The sequence below is a fragment of the Sporobolomyces koalae genome (assembly GCF_050403365.1).
Source record: "Sporobolomyces koalae JCM15063 DNA, S_koalae_JCM15063T_v1_ctg18, whole genome shotgun sequence".
In the NCBI taxonomy this organism is placed as follows: Eukaryota; Fungi; Basidiomycota; class Microbotryomycetes; order Sporidiobolales; family Sporidiobolaceae; genus Sporobolomyces; species Sporobolomyces koalae.
In genome coordinates, this window is record NW_027481753.1 from 291,811 (window position 1) to 316,668 (window position 24,858).

Sequence of the window (24,858 nt, forward strand, 5' to 3'; positions counted from 1 at the left end):
CCCGCAATTCCGAGATAAAGTCCAGGTCCAGTACTCAGCTGCGCATTTCAGCCTTGCAGGTTGCAACAACATCGTTAGACCGCTCGGCGCGGCGTGCGGTACATGGAAGAGACGGCCCGTTTCTACCAGCGACGATCGTAAGCCGTGCGAGTGCGTCTGTCTTGTCACGGGCATGTTGCCAGCTGCGGACGTCCTATCATAGCCGCTCGCGCCCGTTCTTACCTGCCGTTCACGACCGAGTCGCTCGCGTCAAGGAATGGCGACGAGTCCGGGTTCGAGCCCAGTGTATCGTCAGCCCTCAGCACAGCCCTCTTCGTCGGCAGCAAGCGCGATCAATGCGAGACTCGAAGGCCATGGGCAAACACTTCCGCCTGGTAGCTCGCAACCCGAAGCCGGTCCGAGCATGGCTCGTAGTCTATTCCCACCAGTGAACTTGCGCCCTCTCACCAGTTACCGAGTACCGCCGTCGCCAACGAGGCGAGATCCAATCACTTCATCGTCTCAAGTCGGTGCCTCGCCCATGCTCCCGCCGTCGACCGCAGCCGAAAGCCTTCCGTTGCCGACTCAGTCTCAGCGCAGGACTCCAGCCGAGATCCTCGCGAACAAGGAGAGGGCGCAGAGAATCGCAAGTTGCCGACTTGCTCGCTCAAACCCCGGCCCATGATCTGCGATACTGACCCGTCGCAGCTTCGAACAGAGAAAAGAGAAGGAGGCAGCAAAATTCAAAGATGACAGTATCAAGGTCAAACTTGAACGCGAAGCAACGAGACGGAAATTCGCATCGGCGAGCTTGAAAGAGTTTGGCTTCTCTATGGCGCCAGGCATGTCACGTTATGGCAACGGCAAAGGCGGCGTTGTCGACCCTGACGATCCAGGTGCGCGCGCAAAGACGACCGAGGAATGGATTCCGGACGAGCGATGTTCGGAGGAGCAGAAACAAGTGCTCGAACAAGTCAAGAAGGGCGGTAACGTCTTCTTCACCGGGTCTGCGGGTGTCGGCAAGTCGTTCCTACTTCACGAGTGAGTCATGGACCAGAACAGCAGTAAGGCACGCGAAGGAGAGTTGACGAAGCGCACGTACAGGATCACTCGATTGCTCGAACATATGAAAAGACCCTTCCAGATCACGGCAACGACGGGAATTGCGGCGCTCCAGATCAACGGAACGACAATACACTCGTGGGCTGCCGTTGGGCTGGGCAAGAGGGCACGCATTCTGCTGTTCCTGCGCGCTCTGGATAGCTCAGCTGACCCCATGTATCGTTGTCGTGCAGCCAATCCACGAGCTGTACGATTCGATTTGCCGCAACGAGAAGAGCAGGAAGAGCTGGACCGATATTCAGACGCTGATCATTGACGAAATCTCAATGAGTCCGGCCGAGCTGTTCGAAAAGCTCAACATTCTCGGCAAACTAATCCGGGAGAACCCCGCTCCTTTCGGTGGGCAATTTGGGTCACTACATTTTTCTCGTATCTTCCTAGCTGATGGTGACGATCGTTTTCAGGAGGATTGCAGTTGATCATTTGCGGCGATTTCTACCAACTGCCCCCGGTACCTGACGGTCAAAGCACCGTGAGCTGTATGCGCTGTGGTATGTCCGCCTCCCCTGCACCAGGTGAAATGAAATATCGCGCTTACTTGGTGACTTTAGGCGGGACACGAATTGTCAAGATTCCGATTGAAGAAGCTCGAATGCCTTACGAGGAACGACCGAAAGGAGTGCCTGCTGCCCAAATCATGAAATGCGTCGATCCTAAATGGAAAGACCCGAAAAAGGCGGAGCACATCGGAGGCTGCCTGCTGGAGTACAGGCAGCGAAGATTCGTCTTCGAAACCGATGCTTGGTACGATTTTTCTTGTCCTGCAATGCTCTCTGCTCTGATCGCTAATCGAATTACCTTGCAGGTCCGAGTGTCAATTTCAAGTCATGGAGCTCACCAAGGTCGGCCTTTCTTGTTGGAGTGTTTCGGATAATCTCGCTGATAGCTCGCTCTTGGCCGCGAGATCAGGTCTTTCGACAATCCGATCCCGACTTCATCGCTGTTCTCGAGAAAATTCGACGTGGCGTCTGTGATCAGCAATGTGTCGATCTCTTCGCGCTCTGCGGGTCAGAGCTGAAAGAAGGAGGCGCAATACAAATCCGAGTAGGTTGCGTCTTCATGCCACCCTAACCCACGGAACTAATCGGCAACCTGCCAACAGCCAACCAATCTATACCCAACACGCAAAGATGTCGACAACGAGAACCAGCGAGAGTTCGCGGCTCTCAAGGAGGAAGAATTCGAGTTCAAGGCTACTGACGAAGCAAGGGGCGCATACGGCCAGACGCAAATGGAACGGGTACGTCAACGGGTCAATCAAGACATTTATCGTTGCTGATCAACCATTGCGCAGCTCAATCAAACGCCCGCAGCGAAGAACCTCAAGCTTAAGCGAGGCGCCCAAGTCCTGCTTCTTGCAAATCTCGACGTCAAAGGTGTGTTCGACTCTCAGCTTACATCACCGCGCTACGGCTGACGAATGCCTGTTATCGTAGGGGGCTTGGTCAATGGATCACGGGGCGTCATTGTTGACTGGGTATCGGCGAGCGATGTTCCAGATCCAGAGGATCTCCTTGCATCTCCAACAAAGAATGGCAAGAGACTGAAAAATGCCGGTGGAGCGGGACGAGTCGGAACCGAAGAGTGGAGGATCAAGGCAGCGGATCAATTCATGGACGAGCAGGACAAGGTGTTTTATCCGCTCGTCGTGTTTGCCAGCGGCAAAGAGAGTGAGACAGGTTCTGCGACTGTTCGTGCCCTCAGTACTGAACCTTTGGCCTACAGTCATTGTCCGGCCACACTCGTGGTGCCTCGACCTCGACAAGTGGAACAGCGTCGCGCGGACTCAGATCCCCCTGCAGCTCGCTTGGTGAGCATCTTTGCCATGGAAGGCCTCCGGAAGCTTTGGCACTCACCCTCATCGATATTGCAGGGCTTTAACGATCCACAAGTCGCAGGGACAATCCCTCGACGCGGTCTGCGTTCGACTCCTCAAAACATTCGAGAAGGGCCAGTGAGTGCAGAGACCCGCCCGGCCCTTTTTATGCTAGTCTTCCTACTCATCAACATGTGTCTCAGAGCTTATGTGGCGTTATCGCGAGCTCGAACCAAAGGCGGACTCAAGGTGGACGGTTTCAGTGAGTCGATTGCCTGTTTGCCTTGTCCACAGTCTCTCCGCTAACCGCGTCCTTGTCCCACAGAACCTGGAGTCGTCATGGGTAGGCTGTTATCTAGCTCGACAAAAGCGATCGAAGCTAACGAGATCTCGCAATTTCCCAGCTCATCCTGTCGTGCAGATCTTTTACGACTGTATCGCCGAAAACAAGCCGTTGTGAGAATCCCTCTCTTGCGGCGTGATCAGATGTCTCAGGTTTGACAAACGATCGATCGCAGCTTCCTGACCCCAGTCGAGCCAACAAATCCGCTCTACTACGTTCCGGATTTTGATCCATTGATCGACAAGCTCCGGCGCAAGTTTGGACCTCTACCTCCAGTTCTCAAGCAAGGTTCGGCTGTTCTCGCACCTGGCCAGAAGAAACCTCAACACCAAAACCCTGGCGTCGCCGCGACTTTAACTGCGAGTCTTGCGTTGCAAAGTCCCGTCGACACGAGGAGTTGGCACGATCTGATCAAGCTCAGTGCTGAACGCTACGTCGAAACAAATTCGACTCGATTCACAACCGTGCCTCTCGAACCATTCATCGCGATTGCAAGCTCTGCCTTTCTCGAAGTGCTCGAGAAACGGACCCGAGGACAAAGCGGAACGGGGACTCCAATCGAATCCGAGTCGATCCCAGAGTCTTCGATGGAAGTCGATAGTCAAGCGGGACTTGGCGGCGAGGAGGACGAGAGAAAGCCGAAGAGGAAGAAGAGGGTGCGGAAAGGAAGAGTCGGCCACTAGAGCATAATAGAATCCTCCACCCGTTGGACTCTGAAGCACTTTTGCCTGCCTCGTAACCAGAGCTCTACGGCTCACTTGCGCAATCGCGAACAAGACGAATGATGGAGAAGAGACCCTTGTTTTTGCATTCGAGGAATAGACTACGGGTTAGAATCGCAATACTGGCTTTCCTCTCCATCTTCCGTCATCGAGTCCTGCCGCCAAACAGGACGTCCAATGAGCAAAGTCTCGGGGAGCCGGGTAAGCGAGAAGATCGAGTAGTGGGAATGATCAGAAAACGAAGGAGGTTTGGGGAGCGAGATTTTTCAAGTTTCGTTCGGTTGGTGTAACGAGGAGCGCAAAGAATAGTGAAAGTGAGCCAAGAAAGGGAAGAGAGAGAAGGTGAGAAGAGAAGAGGTCGGTCGACAAGTGAGCGTCAAAGTAACGATTGCGCTATCGATTTAAACCTTGCCGATTCCAGGAGGACCTTGTCGGTACATTCCGGGGGGAGGAGGCCCTTGCTGGTGTTGATGTTGTGGAGGCAGACCAAACGGACGCATACCAGGGGGAAAAGGACCGCCTTGCTGCTGATGCTGTTGTTGCTGCTGCTGCTGTTGTTGCTGCTGAGCTTGAGCAAAGAGCGCATCGAGAGCGTTTCCACCGTTTCCTCCTCCCAAAGCGCCGAGTCCATTGCCCTGGGGCTGCTGCGGTGGGTGCGCTCCAGCGAGACGAGCGTTGAGAATCGCAGGATCCGAAAGGAACGGGTGCGGAGGAGGGTTGTCGTTCTGCTGTTGCTTCGATGTGTTGGCCTGAGCGGCGGCGATGAGTGCGAGCAGGTCCTCCTTGGCAACGTTGGACGAGTTACTGTTGGTCGGTCTCGGAGCAGGAGGGGGCAGAGGGAAGGAAGCTGCAGGGATCGGCGCGCGTGAGAGACCAATGCCAGGTGGGGGAGGCAGGGCAGAGTTGGCCGCGCTCGGAGGAGGGCCCGTGAGTCCAGGAGGAGGTCCAAAGTGATGTTGCGGCTGCTGTGGGTGAGGTTGATGTCCTTGGGCAGGAGGCAAGATTCCGTTGCGGGAATGAGGCGAGAGCTGGGGAGACGACGCTGCAGACGCATTTGGCGAGGCGAGCGCACGAAGGACGCCCGGAGGGAACGCAGGATTCGATCCGGAGGGCCACAGGTTCTCATTCGACGAGCCGAGGGGTGGCAATCCTGCGTATGCGGCCGAGGGGGCCACGGATCGCGGTGGGAGACCGATACCTGGCGGCGCGAATGGAACTCCTCCGGTCAAACCGTTCGGAGTCAGGTCCTGATTGAGCCCGTTAGGGAACGCGGACCTAGAAAGGGCCGAGACGAGATCTCCCGCATTCTTGCCAATCGTCGACGACCCCCGTCTCGCGAACCCGAACCTCGAGCTGCGCCTCGAGGCCTCCTCTCCTCCCGAGGTCGAAGGTGGACTTGGTGAAGGACTTCTGAGGTCGAGGCTACCGCCGACGAACGAAGGTTCGGCGAACGGATCGAACGAGCCGATGTAAGACGAGGTGGTCGTGTTGGAATAACCTGGCGAGAACGGCCCCGACTCAGCCGACGTTTGCATGTCGAGCGCAGTTGTGCGCCCGAACCCTTCCACGTTGCCAAAGTCGCGCAGCGGTGCAGGGCGCTCCTCGTGATCCATCGCGCGTCCTTTGCCCTTGACATCCAGATTGAGGCTGAAACTGAAAGCGCCCTCGCCAAAGCCGAACTCTGGAAAAGTGGGCATCGTAGAGAATTCGGGCGGAGCCGAGAATACGAGTTCTGCCTCCGGTTCGGCGGTGAAGACGGGCGGTGGCAGCGTCTCGGGCGGTGGAGGAGATGCCGAAGCAGGCCGCACGGGCGACTTGGCCCGAGGAGAGGGTGGCTTCGGCTCTGGCGCAGCTTCGGGCTCTGGTGGCGGCGTGCGAGTCGAGGACTTTGATGCCAAAGACTTGGAAGTCGTTTTGAGCGAAATCGAGACTGAACGAGAAGGAGGGTTGGAGGGAGCGAGCGCAGGGGATGCTGTCGGAGAGGAAGATGTCGCATTCGAAGACGACGAGACGGTTGCATTGGCGGATGCAGAGGCGTTCGCAGCTTCGCGCTGAGACCGTGATGAAGGTCGAGCGGGCAGAGGGTGGTTCTTGGGCTTGCCAATTGAGATGGTGCGAGGTGCAGGAGGTTTTGGCAGAGTCGCAGACAGAGGCGGGAGATGAGGGTTCAGGATGATCGGGGTCGATGGCGGGCGTGGAGCGTCTTTCGAGGCCCAAGAGGCCGTCGCAGGCAGACTCGCCTCGGGCTGTTTCCGCGCTATCGGGGGTAGGACAGTCTTGACTCGAGAAGCCGTCTCGTTATCACTGCGCAGCGTGGAACAGGTCAGAGAAAGAAAAGGCACGCAAGAAGAGGCGAGAGGGAACGCACTATGTGAAAATCTCGTCTTTGCCAGCAGTCGCTGCCGGTCCCTCGAGCTCCTCGCCTTGTTCATGCGCGAGCGTGCAGCTGTCGTTGTGACACCGAATTCCCTTGAGATAATTGGGACAGTATCTCGTCGTGCCCCAAATCGCTTTCAGCTTGTGACCATCTTCGGTCGTTGTGCCATCGACCTGAGCGATACAATTCGAAGCTTCCGCCGCGGTCCGGTAGTTGATGTAGACGTTGACGGGTTGGAAGTGCGGGTGGGTCGATGCCGGTTGAGTCACGTTCGGCGAGCGCTTCGACATGAACAGTTTGACGACTTTGCCGTACTGACCGAACGATTCAGGACCCTTGAGCTGCTGCAGAGTGTCCTCGTTGGCGATCTTGGTCGTCATGCCCTGGACATGCACCTGAGTGCGTTGTCGCACGCGCACGTCGGATTTCTGCTGAATCCGAAGAGCCTCGTCCTTTCGCCGCTTGTCGCGCAGTTTCTTGGCTGCTTGAAGCCGCTTCATCCTGGAGCCCATCAAATTCCATCAGCACGGGATACAGCTCGGGGAAACGGTGATTGAGGTTCGCGCACTCGTCTGGCTTGATCGCCTTGAACTCGACCGAAGCGTCGTCGTACGGTGTTCGGCACGCGGGGCAGCGGTTGTTGAGGTTCTCCTTGATGTGATGATAGCAGAATCGGCAGATCTGATAGATCGTTACGAGCGAAGTCAGCTCGAACAGAGTTCCGGGACTCGAAAGGGAAAGAGACTTGCCTGGTACCCGCAAGGACAAGGTTTGAAGTTGAGATCTGACAGGTCCATCTCCTCGAGACACAGTGGACAATCCATGTCATCCTATCGAGAATCAAGGCCGCAAACGGGGGTCAGTCGGGCTCGCGAGGCGGTGTCTCAAATGCCGAGCTGTTTTTCAACGTCTGCCCTCGCGTCCTGGATGCTCGCTCGGGGGCACGTCCTGACAGTCTCTTGCTAGAGAACATGCATGCGCAATGGCCTCGCGCGCTAATCAACCCATCGTCGCTGATCTGCCCGTGAGTTAATCCAGGAGCGTCCTCTAGGGCAGAGCGCGACAGGGACCCGCGCTCGCCGAGAGCAACCTCGCAGCGTACACTCGCAAACGAGTGTGCACGCGTGACAGCGGAAGTGAGAGCGGGAGGCAGTGGGCGGACCCGGACACTCACCTCGAAGCCATCCAACTGCGCGAGGACGCGATCGAGCACGCTCTGCACTCGGTCGGGTCCCGATTGGCTGTTGCTGTTGCTGCTGCTGCTACCAGAGTGATCGTGCGTGTGCGAGTGGGTGGGCGGGAGCGGGGTCCATGGCGAGACATTCGAGTGCGAACTTGGGAACGCAGACGACGACGCCTGCCGCGAGGGGGCCGCGGGCGAGTTCCAGGCCGAGTGCCGCATTGCTCACGCGCAGCTCGACTGACGGTCGGCAGGTGTCGACGGTGGTACCACGGCGAAAGGCAGCGCACGCGAGGGCTTGACACGAAGCGGAACGGGTCCGCGCCAACTTCGCCTCTCGACTATATTCCGAGACCTCCTTCATCTCGCTCCCCTTCGCTGCCCAGCTACGCAAACCGTTCTCGGTACGAACTATGTATATTGACAGCCAGCACTCCTGACACGGAAAGATATCATGCGAAATTCTCCTCTCTCGTCTCCTTCTACCAGATCTGGTCCAGCCCGATACAAAGATCCGTCAGCTTGAAAGAGCCGGAGCGGAATGGACGCAACTCACTTGACACTTGTGCTTGTTGTTCATCGGTGACCCGACCGGGCAGTTCCACGCTTTCGCAAACTCCTCCGAGTTGGACAACGGGCCACGCACGCGGAACTGAGTCGGCGAGTGCGGATCGACGCGGATTCGACGCACCGCTTCGGCAGGAGTCATCGAACGCGCCCAGCCCTGCGCGAACGCTGTCGACAAATTCCATTACACTCGAATGTGAGCTCAAAGACGGGTTTTTAGACCAGGAAGCGGCGAGAACACGCACCGATGAAGAACAGTTGCTCCCTCGAGTATTGCCCGAGACCAGGCAGCAACTGATTGTTGTACTTGGTGCCTTTGCGATCGCTCTCGAGTCTCGTCTTCCACGCATGCCACGTCTGCGCCAATCCTCCCGAATCGGCAGTATCCTCGCCATCCGTGAAGTGACCATTCACATGGTGTTCCTTGCCGTCAGGACCGACGATCGTGTAGTTCGAGTACTGGTCAACAAAGCACTGCTTCCTCTCCTCGAACCGCGCGTTCGTCGCGTTGCTCCACCAATCGGTCAACTTGCCGTCCTTGTCGTAGAGTCGTCCGGCTTGATCAAGACTGAGAATGCAGTGCGTACATGTGAGCGAGCTGCGCATCGGAAAAAGCGAGGAACATCGACGCTTACGAGTGTGAGAGCTCGTGACCAGCGACAGATCCGAACGCTCCGTATACGAGGTACTCGGGCCTGAGAAAAGACACAATCAGCGCTCACTCAGAACTTCGGACTTGAGATTCCTGTCACCAAGCTCACCACTCGACCGCGAAGAACGGTTTCTGCAGGATCCCCGCGGGGAAGACAATCTCGTTCGAGCTCGGTTGGTAGTACGCGTTGACCTCGGAAGGAACCATGTCGAATTCGGAACCGCGCTCCCTTCCAATCTTGACCCACGCTCGGCGTTCCTCGGCGACGCGAGAACGCAGGACGTTTGCGAGAAACTCGTCCGACTTGATCGGCCCGTTGATCGAGTAGTACCGTTCGAGCGATGCAGCATCTTCCGTGTTGGGGTTCTCGGTAGGGTATCCGATCTGCATAATCGACCAACATGAACCTCTGCCCAGGTCGGCTAAGCGAGAACGAAGCGAGGACCTACCTTGTGCGAGATTGCGTCGACCTTTTCCCTTGCTTTGTCTCGAGTAGCCTCATCGAGCCAGCTCAGTCCGGGGAGTCGATCCCTGAACGCTTGGATGACCGCTTCGATCACTTCCTCGGCGTACTTCTTTGATTCGCCGGGAAAAGCGCGCTCGACAAAGTACCGACCCACGAGGAACCCGTAATTTTCGACGACTTGGTCGAGGCAGTAGTTCTTGCGAGGCTTCTTCGCGTCGGGGTCGAGACCCACGAGGCGGTTGGAGAGGGCTTCGACTTCTCGCCTGATCGGTTCTTTCGATCCAAGCAGTGACCCGAGCTGTTCCAATTGGAAGTCAGCAGCTGATCAACTCAATGCATCCACGAGCGAGTGGACGCACCGACTGAGCCGTTTGGAAAGCAAAGTACGCCTCGAGCGCGTCCGGCGCGACATGGTCCAAGATGCCCGTCAAGTTTGAGAAGAACGTGGGAGTCGCAACAATGACAGGGTCAGGGTAGCGAGGTCGAGGGAAGAACGAGGCAAAGTAGTTGGGGAAACTGATCGACGGGAAGAGGTGTTGCAGCGCGCGAGAGTTGTACGGGTTGTACGTTCCGATCGGATCATCGACTTCAACGCTATCGTCGAGCACAGGTATGAGCTGTATGTCTCGTGCTGCAGAGGAGGAACAACGTCTTACTTGTCGAGCGAGATTCGGGCAAGCTCCTTCTCGAATTTGACGACGTCTTTCGCGAGATCCTTGGCGTTCATTGAGCGCTCCTTCCTCGCTTCGTAGATCTTGGCGAGTGCAGCTTCGATCGTCCTTTCGAGCTCCTGAAGTGTCTTCTTGTCGTCGTAATAGTCCTTTGAAGGGAGCGAGAGCCCCGATTGCGAGAGCCAGAGAGCGTTGATCTTGGGGTTCTTGCCAACGTCTCCTTCGGGGTATGACGAGAAGAGGGCATCGATACCTGAAGAGACACAAAAATCAGCATTGGTCTGCACAGGTAAACAGTACGGGTTGAGGCGCACCGCGCGAGTGCAGGAACGTGAGGGCGTTCGTGAGACGTTCCTGCTTGGTCTTGGGGTCCCACTTGGGCCTGCCTGCGCCGTGCTTCTTGCTGCGCTTCTTCTCAATCTCGTACTCTGCCTGACCCTGGAGGTTCAGCTCGGGTACAACAGTCTCTCCACGCCAGGTGTCGATGACAGTCTCGAGAACCCGGTCAAGGGGTTTCGCGCCGAGCTTGTCGAGCGTATCCTCGGCAGTGCAAGACGCATAGAAGTTCTTGAGATTGTGCAGGTTGTGCTGATCGGCTTGGGAGAGAGATTTGTCTACGGGACTCTCGAGGAGCGTGAGGATGATCTTCTGGTTGCGGTCCGTGATGGCTTGGAAAGTGCCGTACTGGGCACTGCCCTCGGGGATGGGATGTTCAGAAAGCCAGCCTCCGTCTGCGTTCACCGTAAGATAGATCAGTAGGCAAGTGGGGCTCATGGAGAAGAGGACGCGACTGACTAGCAAAGTTGTAGAAATCGTTGCACGGGTCGATCGAAGTATCGAGGTTCGCGAGGAGACCAGCGGCGGTACGAGTGCAGTCGGGAGTCAAGCAGACATCCTATTGAGGCGAGAGATCAGTGCCGAGCGATTCAGACAACGTCATTGTGAGGGATACTCACACCGGAATCGGGTCGCTTGGGCGGATGAGTGGGAGGTACTGCAGTTGTGGTCGGTCCGATGACGGTACTCGTTGCGGTGACAGTACGGGTCGGGCGATCCGGGCGATGCTCGTGTTCCCCACCTCGTCGCGCCTTACTCAACTTGGTTGCCTCTCCCGCAAAGAGTCCGAATCCAGTCGCAGTGAGCAGCAGCAGCAGGATTGCGAGCATGGCAAGCGCTTTCTCGAGGCCGTTCAGTCGCTTCGGGTTGTGCAGCGCTTCATGAACCCGTTGGCGGAACGATCGTGGAGTCGGATCTGCCGGGGATGCGCTGTCCCCTAAAAGAGGTTGGCGCTCTGCGTCTTGATCGCTCATTGTGAAGGAGGTGCGGAAGACGAATGGTGGGGAGCGTTGCTCCTCCGTTCAATCACGTCGTCATTCATGGATTGACTATATCGCCGCAGATTTCCATGTTTCGACTCGAAGAGACAGAGTCTCTCGTGAAATCTTTGAACGAAATAAGTACTGACATCACAAAATTCGCAAACAGACAAAACAGTAGGAGAAACACATCCTCAAGCTCGGTCTCCAATCGCGACGACAACATCAGCCACGACCTCTCCCGCTTCCTCACGTGCCCAGCACCTAGAAGCTTTTCCCAACTTTCTGCGTCGGTACGATACCCGTCCCGTCTGGCCTCCCTTCTGGGTGGGGTTTCTCCCACTTTCTGAAGTAGAACTGCGGATTCGCCCATGGCGGACAATATTGTCCTACGGGTGGTGGATTAGGAGAATTCTGTCTGGACGTGCTGTTGGAAGAACCCGAATCTAGCACCGGTGACTGAGCGTATTGTATGTGGTCGTAATAAAATGGATCACGACTGAGAGAAGTAGAGCTGTGCGTTGTGAATGAAGAAGTTTGTGACCTTTGGCCAGGACCAGCGACTAAGGATTGTGGAGGCTTGGGGGGCTTTGGCAAGGGCCCTTGGTCTTGTGCTTGGTATTGTGGGGATTTTGGCATTTCCGGCCAAGCTAGGTAGGGATTGGATCCAGTATTAGCCAACGCTCGTTCGCGCGCGGATCTGATCGAAAGACTCGCTGTGTGCATGCGACAGTGTCTGGACGGAGTAATGCAATCAGTAAATGGGAGAGTGAGAAAATCGGTTCAGCACAAGCTGTCAATCAAAGAAGTACAGTCTTGGGGTTTAGATGGATGGGACCGCTAATGTGACGGCGGTCAACAACGGAAGGTCGCTCCTCATCCTTACGGCTCTTCACTCTGAAAGGTTTGCGGAAGTCCGGCAGGCTGTTCGTGCGAGGCGGTGCGGTTTTGGGAATTGGTGGGATCTTAGTGAGACGAGCACGTCCAGGAGGAGGTGAAGGACTCGTAGGAGTTGGAGGAGCCCGATACGCTGCCTCGGGCTGAATGCGAGGGAAGCAGCATTAGCGGCGACTCTGAGGATAATGAACAAAGCTGCGAGTCTGACAAAAGGTTGTTTTGGAACACCGAGATCGGTGAGGTCTGCCGAGTCCCGTCTCTTGCGCCAGGGCTTTTGGAGTACCTGCAAAGTCGTGTGCAAGTCAGCGCTCTTGACAACAGACGTTGCAAATAGAGGGGGTCGCAGCTTACGAAAGACATGTTGGACAGATTTGGAGATGGAAGACAGGTATGGCAGCGTGCAAACAATGCCTGCAGTGGGGGGAGAACGAGAAGAAAGAAGAACAGGTGCGGGACAGACGGTGCAGATAACGCCATCGCCGCTCCAACCTCGTTCTTCTCCCGATCCACGGCAAGTCCGACGCCCATAGCGGAGGATCCCGGCCTCAGCCCACGTTCGTCGTTACTGTTTTGAACACGTGGGCGCAAACCGCAGGAGGGCCGTGCTTGGAGCGCTGCTCAGACGCTCGAACCTCGGCAGTCGCCAACGCATGGCGCAAGAACGCTTGGTGGCCCGGGACCAAGATACGGTGAGCATGGTCGGGGAGCCGGCTGTATGCTCTCTCGGTATGGCTGAGAAAATCGTGCGTGAAAAGCCAGTATTGCAGCTCACTTTGCATTCGAGGACCGTAGGAACCAGTCGCCTCTGCGTTCCTTCTTCATGTCGAGAACCCTGAAGAACCCGCAGCCTTTCCCGTCGTTCTGTGCCCCGGCATTGCAGCTCCAGAAGAACACCATCGAGTCGAAATGTCCCGCAGAGCCGGTCCCTGTCGAAGCTGCCGAAGAGGTGGAAGACCGAATCTTTCCTTTTCCATCCGGGCGCAAGATGCAAGGTTTCCCGCACGAGCAATTGGGAGTACCACGGTATTGTCCAGCGTTCGCGTCTTCTGAAGGGAGAGCAGACAACCACGATGTCGAAGGCAGTGGCAATGACGGGTCGACCGGCGCGAAATCAGGTCGGTAGTGCCTGAACGTCATGTTGATTCGTTCGCGCCATTTCGTCTGCAAAAGAGCATCAACCTCGTCTGACGTCCTTGCGCCCGCGTTGAGGGTCCCTCTCGGGATCTTGAATACGTCCATGCCGGTCACGGGAGGCACGCAGTGCTTGAATGCTTCCTGAGTACCGCCATGCATGATCAGAAGCGAATTGTGGGGAAGTGTGATCTCGAGGGTACGCATCGTCGGAGCCGAAGTTTTTGAAGGAGGGAGTGACAAAGGAGAGAATGGGCGTAGGCGAAAAGGGCGAGTGCAGCCGAGGGTGAGAGAAGCGATGGTCGGGAACGGACCCAGGTGAGTCAGTTGATCCGAGTGCCACCCAACAGACTATTATCGCAACTTCGAGTTAACAACGAACTCAGTACCGGTGATAAGCGAGGCGAGTGGCGCATACCTCCTGGGCCCCAACGTAAGAATTGGCCGCCGCGGCGTTTGGTCTCCATTTCCCTTTCCATTCGAGGTCATGACGCTCTCTCGCGTCCAGTAGCGTATTGACGAAAGCCGAAACGAGTGATCGAGCTTCGTCCATTTCTGGCAAGAACGGAAGGGACTGTCGAAACTCGCCGTTGTACCAATGTGTCGCGGCCTGAGGGCAGCCAAGAGCGTCAGAACTGTGACCACAAGCGAGCGACAATTGGATAGTGGTAGACTCGCCAGATCGAACGAGTCTGTATTCCATTCATCGGTTGGAGGGTTCCGCTCCGTGTAAAATGCCGAAGTGTGAGGCGATTCTACCTCCCGATCAACCAAATACCACTTGTTGCGCTTCCCTGTAGCGTGGCGTATCAGCGATTCGGCCGACGGGAGTAACCGAGCGCGCATACTGACAAGGGCCGCTGTTGTCCCCGTTCCCAGTCCCTCGACTTGCTTCGACCATCCGAACAAAGAGCCTGCTCGCGAGTTCTTCCGGTAGAGCATTCTCGACGAGGGTGATCAACCCACGGGTCTCTTTCGCAATCATGGCCGGGGTGGTCAGGCGCAACGGGGGAAGGTTGACATGAGTCGCGCTGGAATTGGTCTGGATCGTCGTCGAGGTGGGCGCCGACGTCGGGTACGACTGTGGGCGTCTCAGAGCGGCGAACGCAGACTTGACGGGCCGCTGTTCCGCTGGCAGCGGGACGGGAGGTTTAGCGTCGGGTTCGTCGTCGGAATCGCTCAACACGATGACCGACGCGGCAGAGGTCTCTGCCTTGTTGATCCATGCCTCGATCCCTCGGGGTTCGACCTTGCGCCGCTTCGCTTTGCTCGTGATGATTTCGTCGCCGCGTTCGATCGCGCGGAATGCTCTTTCGACGTTACCATTTGAGGCGTCGAGATATCTTCGCAAGGTCGTCTCGGAATGCTGAGGGTACAGTGCAGTCAGGGTTGAGAGCGCGTCATGGTCCGTCGTCATGGGTTGCGAGCAGAAGCGAATGAGTGTCAAGCGGCGAGGCGCTCCACAACATCTCTCTCTCGCCACTCGACCTGAACAACCATGGCTAACAAGAAGGCCACTGATCTCGAGCAAGGAGAGCAAGCGTCCCTCCTCCCTTCTCGTTTGAGTCGACTCCTCTCCTCGTGTGCGCCTCTTTCGCGCGGAAAGATGACCTCACTCACACCTCGCTTCGTTTGTGCACAGCTCCACCTTACACCGCCCTGCCTGCAGCCAGCTCTTCCTCGCATGTGCAGCCGACCAACACTCCCCCCGTGACGCGTCAATCGCAGTATCCTCAAGGACCTTCTCCATTCGCTTCGCTCCCATTGCCGCAAACGTCCCTGTACGCGCACGAACGCCAACTACGCCAGTCGGATCGACGCGCGCGTAGGAGGTTCTGTGCGGCCATGTGTTGGGCACTCGTGATTTACATGGCGATGGGACTCTTGTCTGGTGCGGTCGTTGGCTACGCGGTCACTTCGGGAGCTCCTCGAGACGATGGACGAACCGGACATGGTCACGGACATCGACGTGGTGACTGGATGATCCAGCAGGAGGTGAGTTATGACTCGTCCGAACGCATATTGCATCGCTCCATGCTCATCTTGATATCGGCGACCATCCGTGATTACGCTCAGACGAACGCAGATTCGCATACGGATTCGGCATTTGCCAGCACCTAGTACCAGATCCTCGCGTGCTGTCCTATCCTCGACTTTTGGGTTTTCTGAGTCTTTCTGTCTCTCTGTGTACTGCCTAATTCTCGCGTTGTTTACCCTCTCCTTGTCGTACGTCTACCTAGCTCGTTGCTTTCCCCTCTGTCGTGTCAATACTAGAACCCCTGCCCCCTTGTCTCTCGTGGGGTTCGCAGCATGTCGATTCGTAGGAAAAGCAGGAGCGCGATTGCGAGATATTCATTAGGGACAGAGTTATGCATGTCACATCATACATCGTGAGCAGTCCGGCCATCGTAATCCTCCTCAGGCGGACACGTAAAAGCTGTATTCTGATGTTCGAGAAAATCAGAGGCAGCGTCAGTTTGAGAAATGTGCTGAGCAGCGGTTTTGGGAAGAAAGCTAAAAGTGAACACACGCTTGAACATCCATACGAGACTCGTAGCTAACAATGAAACATCGAATGGCATGAGCGGCGAGATCGCATGGAAACTTGGAGGAAAAGTAAACATACTCGAAACGATGAACGGGCTGATGGCACCTTGGAGTCCGGCCGTACCAAACACGACAAACTCGGACACAAAGTGGATCCATGCGATCCCATATGAGATCATGGCCAAATCATACACCCTGTTTTTCGTGCACAGCAGGGCCTCCCTTTAGTTGAGATTGCGGTCACGAGAAGCGAATATAAAGGATCGAGCTTACGGTTTGTTTGTGATGTGGTACGAGGCGTACAACCGGATGAACGCCGACGTGAGAGTCCAGATTCCGAACGTTCTCGCTTGCAGCGGGTTGACTGACGAGTAGGAAAATACTTATCAGTGGGTTAAATCGTCGACCTACTTTTAAGAGTTCCTGAAGCATACTGTAGGCAGGAGATCGAGCGTAGACCTTGCGAGTCAGGGATGTCGTGAGGTAGTTCTGAAGCGAGTTGAAGATTGCGAGCGACCTGAGGGGACGGAACGAGTCAGTACGAGCGTCAAGCAGCATATACTAGCAGGAACATACGACACGAAGAGCATCCAGTAGGGCAGGTTGCCCGGCGCGTCGCGAGGGAGCACTGCGACGAGACGGTTCAGTTCATCCAACATTGTCGCTCAAGGGCAAGAGTATAAACTCACGAGCTTGTAGCGAAGCAGTATCCATCTCGTCGCGTCTCGATTTGTAGCCGAAGGCTGTTTGCGATCGAGCTATGGTCAGATGGAGTGAGGCAGAGAGAGAGAGCGAGAGCGGCCGAGAGCGTTCTCACTTCTATCCATTGCGCCGATCATGGCAGCTCAATCAGGCATTGCCCCGACAAGCGATCTCACAGACAAGTGGGGCCAGTTCCTGTCCAGCTCGAATGAGCGGTTGTTCAAGGTGAGCCCCGCACCGCCGCGCTTCATCGTCATCGACTTAAACAGCGGGTCTCTTGGCCTCACTGACTTGTGCTTGTTGCTCGTACGCAGATCTCGATCGAGAAGGAGCAATTGCAGCCTTCGGGCACATGGACTGTTGAAGGACAAGACGACACGCTGGACAAGGTGTTTGCGCAGTTGACCCAGCCCGACATCGTAGAGGACAAGGTTCCCGCATACTTTGTCATCAGGTCAGTCTTTCGACGGATCCTCATCTGTTAAGACGCACGAGCTGATCGACTGACCCCGTGCAGAACTTCGGCCCCCACCGCAGAGACCCCGTCGTTCGCATTCATCTCCTATGTGCCCGACCATGCCCAAGTCCGAGCCAAGATGCTGTATGCCTCGACCCGGACAACCTTGATCCGCTTCCTCGGAGACTCGAGATTTACCGATTCGATCTTTGCAACCTCGAAGGTACGATTCAAAGCTCATTTGCGGTCTGTTGCGTAATACTGACCCAGCTCTCGTCCGGATATGTCAGGAGGACTTGACTTACGAATCCTATCACGCCCACACCCGACACGCCGCGGCGTCGGCACCTTTGACTGCGCGAGAACAGGAAATGGCCGAGATCAAAGCCGCCGAGGCAGCAACTGCCGACGATTCACAGTCGCAGCAACAGCACAGTGGTAGGAGCGCTATTTTTGGAGAGAAGACTGCCGGTGAAGGACAGGTGCGAGGAGCTCTGCCTTGGAGCGACGAAGCGAAAGAAGCAGCTCGGGCTCTCCAGGATGGGAGAGAACTCGTTCAGCTTGTGAGCTTCTTTAGACTCGCTCCTGATATTTGCTGAGTTTTGACCTGTTGGCCAAACCTCGGATCACTACAGGAGATTGAGCTTGGAACCGAGACCGTCGTGCTTTCCGACCCGCAACCGACTACCCTCTCGGTGCCCGTCGACAAACCCTGCTATCTCTTCTACCGACACCCGGCCGGAGTCGTATTGATCTACTCGTGCCCACCAAAGTCACCCATCAAGTCTCGGTTGGTGTACTCGTCCGCTGTGCTCGTCTTTTACAAACACGCTGCGAAAGAGTATGCAGGCATTGAAGTGCTGAAAAAGGTACGTCTTGTCTCTCCCTCGAGCTTTTGCACGCGGCAGAGTCTGAGCGGAATCTGCGCATGCTTCGCAGCTCGAAACGGATGATCCGAACGAAGTGACGCGAGAATGGATTGATGCAGAATTGGGACCCCTCGCGACCACCTCGCCTCCTGATGGTGGAGAAGCAAGCGTTGCATCAAGGGATGGAGCACCCATGCCGAAAGAGGACAAAGTTGCATTTGCTAGACCAAGTCGACCCGGTAGAAGACGATGATGATTTAATCGATCCGATTTAATGGCGATCGAGAGTCGAGAGGGGAATGTGCTTTTCCCGACCGACGGGGGGTTTGTGCCGAGTACGAACGGCTTGTGATCCCGCCAAGCTACAGTACTCTTCTTCCCTTCTTTCTCTCCTGGCAAGGATCCAGTGATCGAGCTACGATCACTGTCATGTCGTCTCGGGTGAGCTGTCTCTCCCGCTCTCTTTCGGCTCCTACTGCAGCACATTCGCTCACGTAAAACGTACTCTCGCAGTTCAATCCTTTCAAGGCTTTGGCAAGTCTCGCTCAGTGTTTCCTCGTAGAAAGGTACTGAATCGGCTCGGTCTATTTGTAGGCTCGAAAGAAGGGCGAAGGGAAACCTACTGTTCACGATCCAAACCAGGTTAGTCCGCTCGACTTGTAGGCGCGCAAACAGCTGAGTTCATTGCCAGAGACTTTGTGCATATACAGCATGTACAAGAAGACAAGGACAGGAAACGCGACAAATTGCGCGCAAGTTTCGAGTCTTCGAGCTTCTGAGAGAGGCCTTTCCGCAGATTGACGAACATATTCCCCTCAATGAACACAGAAATTTTTCGGTACGTCAAAGCCTACACACTCCCCTCATGGGATTGCACCAGCTTCGACGCTCGCCTCTGTAGGCCATTTGATCCGCTTTTCGTGGTGTTTTATAGCTTGATGGCTAAAGGACCGTTTCTTTACAGCAAGGAGCGCAAGGTGCTTATACGCGGTCTATGACGAATCTTGTGAGTTGCCCGACTTGCCAAGAACCCAACCAATTATCGGAACTAGAAGCCTTGTCGGTACAATAGCACCACGGACAACACCCGGGCTTTGTCGCCCCGCCTCCGCCCCTTCCCAGTCGAGACGAGCACTATCCCGGCCAACATGGTAACCCTGGCATCGAAGTGCGTGCGAATACTCTCCTCGCCGACACTTGCTCACCTTGAAGTTCACCCCTTCTATACTCCTGAATCTGCGCTCATTCCCCCTACTTCTGCAGAGATCGCCTCGGCACCCCCTTCGACCGTCGCAATCGACGCCAAACATCAGGCAGGAATCGCCTGGGCCTACAGCAGTAAGTGGTTCTTTGATAGCAGTCCGGTCAGGAATACCTACCGTATACAAGGACGACTGCTGGATCGGTATTCGCTTGAGCAATATCGAGGCGTCTCGACTCGCCTGTCTCCTCGTGATGCTTGCTTTGTCTGACATCCTGTCGACCTTGCAATCCAGGCCATCCAGGAGCCATTCGATGTTGGTATTTTCGGCCCAGGGTTTCTGCCAGCGGGCTTTGATGGGCATATACCCGTACGCACGCCTCAGTCTCGTGTAAGTCTTTCCGCTGCCCCAGGAGAGATCTCGAGCTCAGCCGTACTCCACGCTTCAGCAAATGGAACAATTGAAGAATGCTCGTAGCCGGGGAGCGGCTGCGGATCGCTTTGGGCCTCGTCCCGTATGTGCAGACTTTCTGTCGGACTTGCGCAGTGCGGAACAGCTCACTAAGCCGATGTCTTTTGTATTATCGATACAGCCCACTTCTGTCCGGCCTCGTTATGCGGGATCAACGCAAGTTCGCGGACCTCCTGTATGATCCTTCATTCTGACTCACAGGTCCTTCCGAACCCCGCTCATGCAAATTTACGCTATATCTTAGGTCGCTGAAGCGCCCATTCGCGGGATCCCTGTCACCCAATCCCGTCCTGTATCTCCGTCCTCGTACAATCCCGACGAGCCGCAAGAAGAGTATATCGTCAGTCCCCTGGACGAGCCCCGGGAACTCCCACCTTGGCAATGAAAGGCATCGATATCGCGGCTACCTTTCGGAAAGATCTTCTCGTACCACCCCCTTGTCCTGCCTGTCTCCAGTACTGCTTCCGCATCAGCGTACCGTCTGCACAATGGACCCTTACACCTCTAGCGCAGCCAATGGTCCGTGCTCTGCTCGCGACTGCCACAAGCTTATTGAAAATCTGTAATTTGTCGTGTCAGTGTGAAAGCTCTCCATGCGGTAGCATCGCTGTCTTGGCGTTGCGAGGTGCTAGCGCAACCGAGCATGCGTTTTCGGGCAAGTCCGCGGTCCCGTTACCGACCCTGTGCTCTAAGGGAATGGAGCCTCTTGCCTCCCCACCCACAAGCATTGCAGCAGCGAAGATGCATTCGGACGCAGATAAAAAGACGTCAGCTTGGGAACGATTGAACAGCAAGGTTTCGAGGGTACGCTCTCTGCACCTCTGCTCATTTCGCAGGGCCTGCAAACGCAATCTGACGGGCACTCCTCCCTTGACTGTAGTTTTTTCCGACCCGCCGTAAGGTTGATGAGGTGCGGCTGATGCGACGAGCTCGTCGACGATTGAGCGTATGCCATTGAAGCTGACGCTGGCTCATCGATAATGTTGCAGCATAAGCCAAAGGTGCACAAAAAAAGTATCAGTTGTCCGATTCAACCGAGTCAGGATGTTCGGAATAGCTCCGACGACGACAAGTACTTCGAGAGGCACGTCGGGCAGGGTTTCGCTCTATCGACCGAGACTGCGAATAAGCCTCCTGCATCTGGCCCATTTCGGGAAAAACATGTTAATTCTCTCCTCTTGCGTTCCCTGTTCTGCTCGAAACTGACGCTCGCGCTATCTCAGAATCTGCAGTTCCCCAACTTCTCAAACGTCAATCCCCTCAACGGAAGGTCGTACGAACCAGACAAGCCCGGGTGTCCGTCTTCAGCGAGGGATTGGCCCCCTCCACTTAACCCCCCTCCTAGCTGTCCTCTGCCTCCGCTACCTCGGGGCTCACCAAAATAGTAAGCTTTGGGAGGATCAGAGAGCTTTGGCCATCCTCCAAGTTGAGCGCTCGTGAAAGGCAAGGATTACAATGTTGCTCCCTGTATTTCAGAGAATCATAATTACCAAGAGTAACGGACTGTCCTAGGTTGAGAAAGATGGTTCATCTGCCATTAGGGCCCTGATATATAACGTCTTTCGCTGCATCGTCCTCGATCACTCGGCAGTCTTGCTGCCGGATATGTTTTTGTGAGCCTGCAGCCTGAGCTGCTCGGACTCTCAGGATCAGTCATTCTGCGAATACTGTCGAATGTAGAAGAAGTCGAAGGACAGGTACTTGAGAGCCTGACATTCGAGTGGGCCCGGCTAGCTTGTCCGAGGACCAAGCCGGGAAAAAAAAAAAAAAAAAAAAAGGCCTGTGCATCAACCTCTTCGCAGGTTCGGGTTTCTCTCCTACTTGTCTTCCTCAAAGTCGTTCATCAAGACCTCGTCACAGCATATAAGTATGCGTAGGACGATCCAGAAGCTCATTTGCATGGTGAGTCTCCTAGTCTAACGCTTCGGACCCCTCGGTTCCCCTCGCCTCTCTCCCTTCTGCATTTAGCGACTCATATATGTGCGGTGAGCAGCCATCAATATCGTCGATAGAGACCGAAAATGTGCGCCATTCTTCAGGCCTTTCAGCTGGGCCAACGAGGCCCTCGACAAGTCAAGTGCCTAAACACCTCCGATCGCGTGGAGGGGCCGAACCTTGTTCGACTTTGGGAGACAGTATGCCTGGCTCTCCTGTGGGTCCACTGGCTCATAGACAGAGCACCTCTACCACGCATGGCTCCTTCGATGTAGGAACTCGAAATTCGAGTACAATGAGTTCTCATTTCAAGCGTCGAGAGTGATTCACCACAAACTGACTGTGCATCTCTCATCAAAGGATAATCCAGCGTCAACCCGTAGTATATTCACCTGTAAAGACCGACGAAACCTTGACGCACAACGAATCGAGCACTTCTTCCTCAATTTACTCACAAGATAGTTGGTCCGACCCGGGGTTCAAGGGAAAATCGAGGAGATCTTCCAGGACCAGTATTGGAACCGCCAATCCGGACGATCACCACCAGGCGGCAGCACCCATGCTCAATCAGCATCCGACGGAGGATCCCATGCTCGACGACATGCGCGCGAATCTACGCTTTTACAATAGTCTGTACTACCCGACTTGATCGTCCCGACCATTTTGGGAATCGAGGCCTATAGACACTGCCGAGCTTGATTTGCCCGTTCCTTCCCAGGATCCCTTGCTTACTTCATGTTACCACATCACTCTTTGTATCGACGTTTTTTTTTCTCAGTACAAGACAAGAGAGAGAAATTGGATCGCAACCGATTTCAGAGTTTCAAAAAGTTACCAACGATCATGGAAGGGATCCCATACGAATCTCTGCGGATCGTGAAGCTGAAAGCAGCCGAAACCATCGCTTCCTCTGGAACTTTTTTCTTGACTCCACCACCTCCGCCACCTCCCGTCGAGTTCAGGCTTTGATGTGGATCTGTCCCGGATTGATTTCGTTTGCGTTTCTGGGACCGAGACAAGATCGATTGGTTGATGAGCACACACGAAGTGAGTACCGCTTTTTGTCCGACATCGAAAGCAATCTAGGGATATGGGAACACCGTAGATCAGGTCAGCAAGACGAATTGAAGAAGACAAGATCGTGGTTTCCGCCTGACATTGCCATATTTTTCCCAGTAATTGACGGCCGACTCTTCCGCCATCAATTCGTAGATGGCGAGTTTTCCTCCCTGCAGATTCTCGATGGGCACTCCAACTGATGCAGGGGACCACGACAATCGGTACGAGGTCAGCTACCACCTTGAACGGGCAGGAGAAGCGTAGATGATGTACCTAGTGCAGCAAACTCCTTGTTGCCTTTATAGATCTCCCCTGTCCGTCGCCACAGACACGAAGGGATCCCCATGCTCGAAAAGACGCGATCATAATCGAGCAACAACCGTTCGAACGCTTCCTCGATGAAGACGAGGTCCAGATCGGTCAATCCCGATGCGATCGCCTGCACGATTGCATTGCCTAAGAGCGTCAATAAGAGATTCTCGAGAACAGGGAGCGAACAGGGATCCTACCCGAAAAGTCGGTCTGAATTCGCTCAGTGTATGCAGAGTTCGTTGTCGCGAACTAGCCGACATACTGGTTGCGGTATCATGGAACAGTTAATACAATCCCGAAAGGTCTTGGGGGCTGATCGGATATCTTACTTGTCTGCCATCCACTTCATGAGCCTCGTGTAACCGGCGACATGGTTGTAAGGCCGTAGTAGACCAGCTTCGAATTTGGCGTGAATGACCCTCGCTAACCGGTCTGATCTCGAGCCGTCTTTTTGGTCTGCAGCTGTCAGTAAAAATCGTTCCGTTCTGTTTGCACCGAGACTCTTCGTCAGTGAGAAGGTCCATCCCGGTCGCGGGATGTAGAGGAGGAAACCGAACTTGTTGATCGGCGACCCCGGAACGCTATGTCCCGCCGAATGACCCGCACTCGCAATTTTGTCACGTTCCTTGTCTTTGCCGTTACTTGTCGTAGCCGTGGTGTTGTTAGAGCCCGAGTCATTAGTAGGACGTGTGGCTGATACAGAAGAGTGGGTCTCGACGTTGTTGATCGGTAACCCTCCGATCTGATTCGGAGATGCTGCAGATGTCGAGGAAGCAGAATTTGATACGATCGGATGTGCCACTAGTGCCGGCTCTCCTACTTGAGGTAGGAACGGTGTATCGTTGAGAGAAGCGAGGAATTCGCTACAGGACGGCGCACAAGATGTGATATTAGTCTACGTGGGCCAATCTGCGAGCGGTTCTGTAAGAGGAAGAAGCACCTCAGCCCGAGACCTTGGAATTCGCTGTCTCCCGTCGCAGTCATGTCGAGTCCGAGTCCAGCTCCGAGACCATCGTTGGCGAGATCGAGCTGTCAGGGAGGAAGCGTCAGACGCGGGTCGAGCATGCGTAGGAGGTTCCAGATGAGATGCTCACGAGTGCCATGTTGAAATCTCCGTACGCAGGAGTATGATGCTCCGGTTGGTGGTGCTGGTGTTGGCCAAACAGCGAGCCTTGAATGCCAGCGAGAGGGTTCGCGCTCGGGGTTCCTCCGGCCCCGGCTCGTAGTGCAGCACCGATATCAAGCCCGAGCGTGTTGAGCATATTCGAATCGTCTCCGGAGCCGCCCAACGGGTGGTGCTGGAGGGGGTTCGCAGTTTCGGGAACGAGAGTCGCGGCGGGAGGCGGAGGCAAGTTTGCAGGCGGAGTCGAAGGTTGACTCGGCTGAGCCGGCTCATCTGTGCACAGGTGAGCAATCTCGCGTTTGACGCAACGCGCGCACGGGCGTTGTCCATCGCAGGCCATGTGGGATTTGCGACAGAAGCGACATGCCGATTCGACTTTGCTGCGACGTTTCTTCTTAGGAGGTCCGCCCGAGCGACCTGATTTGGCAGGCTTTGCAGCTGTGACGCTCAGGCCTGGAGTCGTGGCGGATGGAGAAGGAGTTTCGGGCGCCGAGGTGGAGGTCGAGGCGATCGGGTGGAAGGGCGCCGTGTTGGCCTCGCCGAGCGAGATGGGCGGTACTGACGGAGCAGACGCAGGAGGTGCAGGAGCGATAGGTTGGTACGGGGAAGCTGGCGAGGTCATTGCAGCCAGCAAATGCGCGCGAGATAATCCGGCAAGAGTTCCGTCGGTCTCGTCGGTCCGAAAGCGAGTCAGACTCCGACAGTCACTTCTGAGATGTTCGCAAGTCAGTGCTGGAAGCTCAAGCTCGAAGAGAGGTGCTGCGTGCCGCGAGAGACTCCGAAGGCATCGAGCACGCAAGGCTGCAAGCTGCCTGGCAGGTTTGACGTACCCTGCAGTCAGATTCGGAAGCACCAAGGCTTCGTCGAGCTACAGTATCCGGCTGCACTTCGGACGCGGATTCGGGCGGAGATGTCGGTGCGGATTGCGGGGTTGGCGAAGTG

At 55.6% G+C, this 24,858-nt stretch overlaps 7 protein-coding genes across 7 annotated transcripts; 3 read left to right on the forward strand and 4 right to left on the reverse strand.

The window, feature by feature from the left end:
* Nucleotides 1-256: 256 nt before the first annotated feature.
* JCM15063_001846 (uncharacterized protein) lies at nt 257-4,045 on the forward strand (the record flags this gene model as incomplete). Its single annotated transcript, XM_076678980.1, has 18 exons — nt 257-567; nt 688-1,020; nt 1,084-1,207; nt 1,275-1,440; nt 1,506-1,592; nt 1,653-1,845; nt 1,907-1,943; nt 2,011-2,145; nt 2,204-2,341; nt 2,396-2,477; nt 2,538-2,771; nt 2,827-2,911; nt 2,975-3,055; nt 3,121-3,179; nt 3,243-3,260; nt 3,322-3,373; nt 3,436-3,916; nt 4,004-4,045. 18 exons carry the CDS (start codon nt 257-259, stop codon nt 4,043-4,045), a joined length of 2,658 nt encoding a protein of 885 aa, XP_076533977.1.
* Nucleotides 4,046-4,383: 338 nt separating this feature from the next.
* MOT2 (CCR4-NOT core ubiquitin-protein ligase subunit MOT2) lies at nt 4,384-11,205 on the reverse strand (the record flags this gene model as incomplete). Its single annotated transcript, XM_076678981.1, has 15 exons — nt 4,384-6,286; nt 6,351-6,860; nt 6,928-7,040; nt 7,109-7,189; nt 7,534-7,716; nt 8,096-8,274; nt 8,352-8,674; nt 8,742-8,801; nt 8,868-9,142; nt 9,208-9,522; nt 9,584-9,818; nt 9,881-10,148; nt 10,210-10,626; nt 10,691-10,790; nt 10,852-11,205. The coding sequence occupies 15 exons, from the start codon at nt 11,203-11,205 to the stop codon at nt 4,384-4,386; spliced, it is 5,316 nt and encodes a 1,771-aa protein (XP_076533978.1).
* Nucleotides 11,206-12,876: 1,671 nt separating this feature from the next.
* On the reverse strand, nt 12,877-14,656 carry JCM15063_001848 (uncharacterized protein; the record flags this gene model as incomplete). The annotated part of the gene is made up of 4 exons (XM_076678982.1): nt 12,877-13,590; nt 13,658-13,874; nt 13,928-14,033; nt 14,092-14,656. 4 exons carry the CDS (start codon nt 14,654-14,656, stop codon nt 12,877-12,879), a joined length of 1,602 nt encoding a protein of 533 aa, XP_076533979.1.
* An 81-nt stretch (nt 14,657-14,737) lies between these two features.
* Nucleotides 14,738-15,360, forward strand: JCM15063_001849 (uncharacterized protein; the record flags this gene model as incomplete). The annotated part of the gene is made up of 2 exons (XM_076678983.1): nt 14,738-14,798; nt 14,882-15,360. The coding sequence occupies 2 exons, from the start codon at nt 14,738-14,740 to the stop codon at nt 15,358-15,360; spliced, it is 540 nt and encodes a 179-aa protein (XP_076533980.1).
* Nucleotides 15,361-15,657: 297 nt separating this feature from the next.
* Nucleotides 15,658-16,445, reverse strand: ERG28 (Erg28p; the record flags this gene model as incomplete). The annotated part of the gene is made up of 6 exons (XM_076678984.1): nt 15,658-15,683; nt 15,770-15,796; nt 15,866-15,981; nt 16,060-16,150; nt 16,221-16,303; nt 16,363-16,445. The coding sequence occupies 6 exons, from the start codon at nt 16,443-16,445 to the stop codon at nt 15,658-15,660; spliced, it is 426 nt and encodes a 141-aa protein (XP_076533981.1).
* A 178-nt stretch (nt 16,446-16,623) lies between these two features.
* Nucleotides 16,624-18,067, forward strand: TWF1 (twinfilin TWF1; the record flags this gene model as incomplete). The annotated part of the gene is made up of 6 exons (XM_076678985.1): nt 16,624-16,713; nt 16,803-16,942; nt 17,006-17,168; nt 17,236-17,508; nt 17,581-17,814; nt 17,885-18,067. 6 exons carry the CDS (start codon nt 16,624-16,626, stop codon nt 18,065-18,067), a joined length of 1,083 nt encoding a protein of 360 aa, XP_076533982.1.
* A 4,170-nt stretch (nt 18,068-22,237) lies between these two features.
* JCM15063_001852 (uncharacterized protein) lies at nt 22,238-24,538 on the reverse strand (the record flags this gene model as incomplete). The annotated part of the gene is made up of 8 exons (XM_076678986.1): nt 22,238-22,504; nt 22,580-22,677; nt 22,755-22,920; nt 22,991-23,054; nt 23,123-23,278; nt 23,351-23,656; nt 23,734-23,822; nt 23,888-24,538. The coding sequence occupies 8 exons, from the start codon at nt 24,536-24,538 to the stop codon at nt 22,238-22,240; spliced, it is 1,797 nt and encodes a 598-aa protein (XP_076533983.1).
* Between the last annotated feature and the right edge of the window lie 320 nt (nt 24,539-24,858).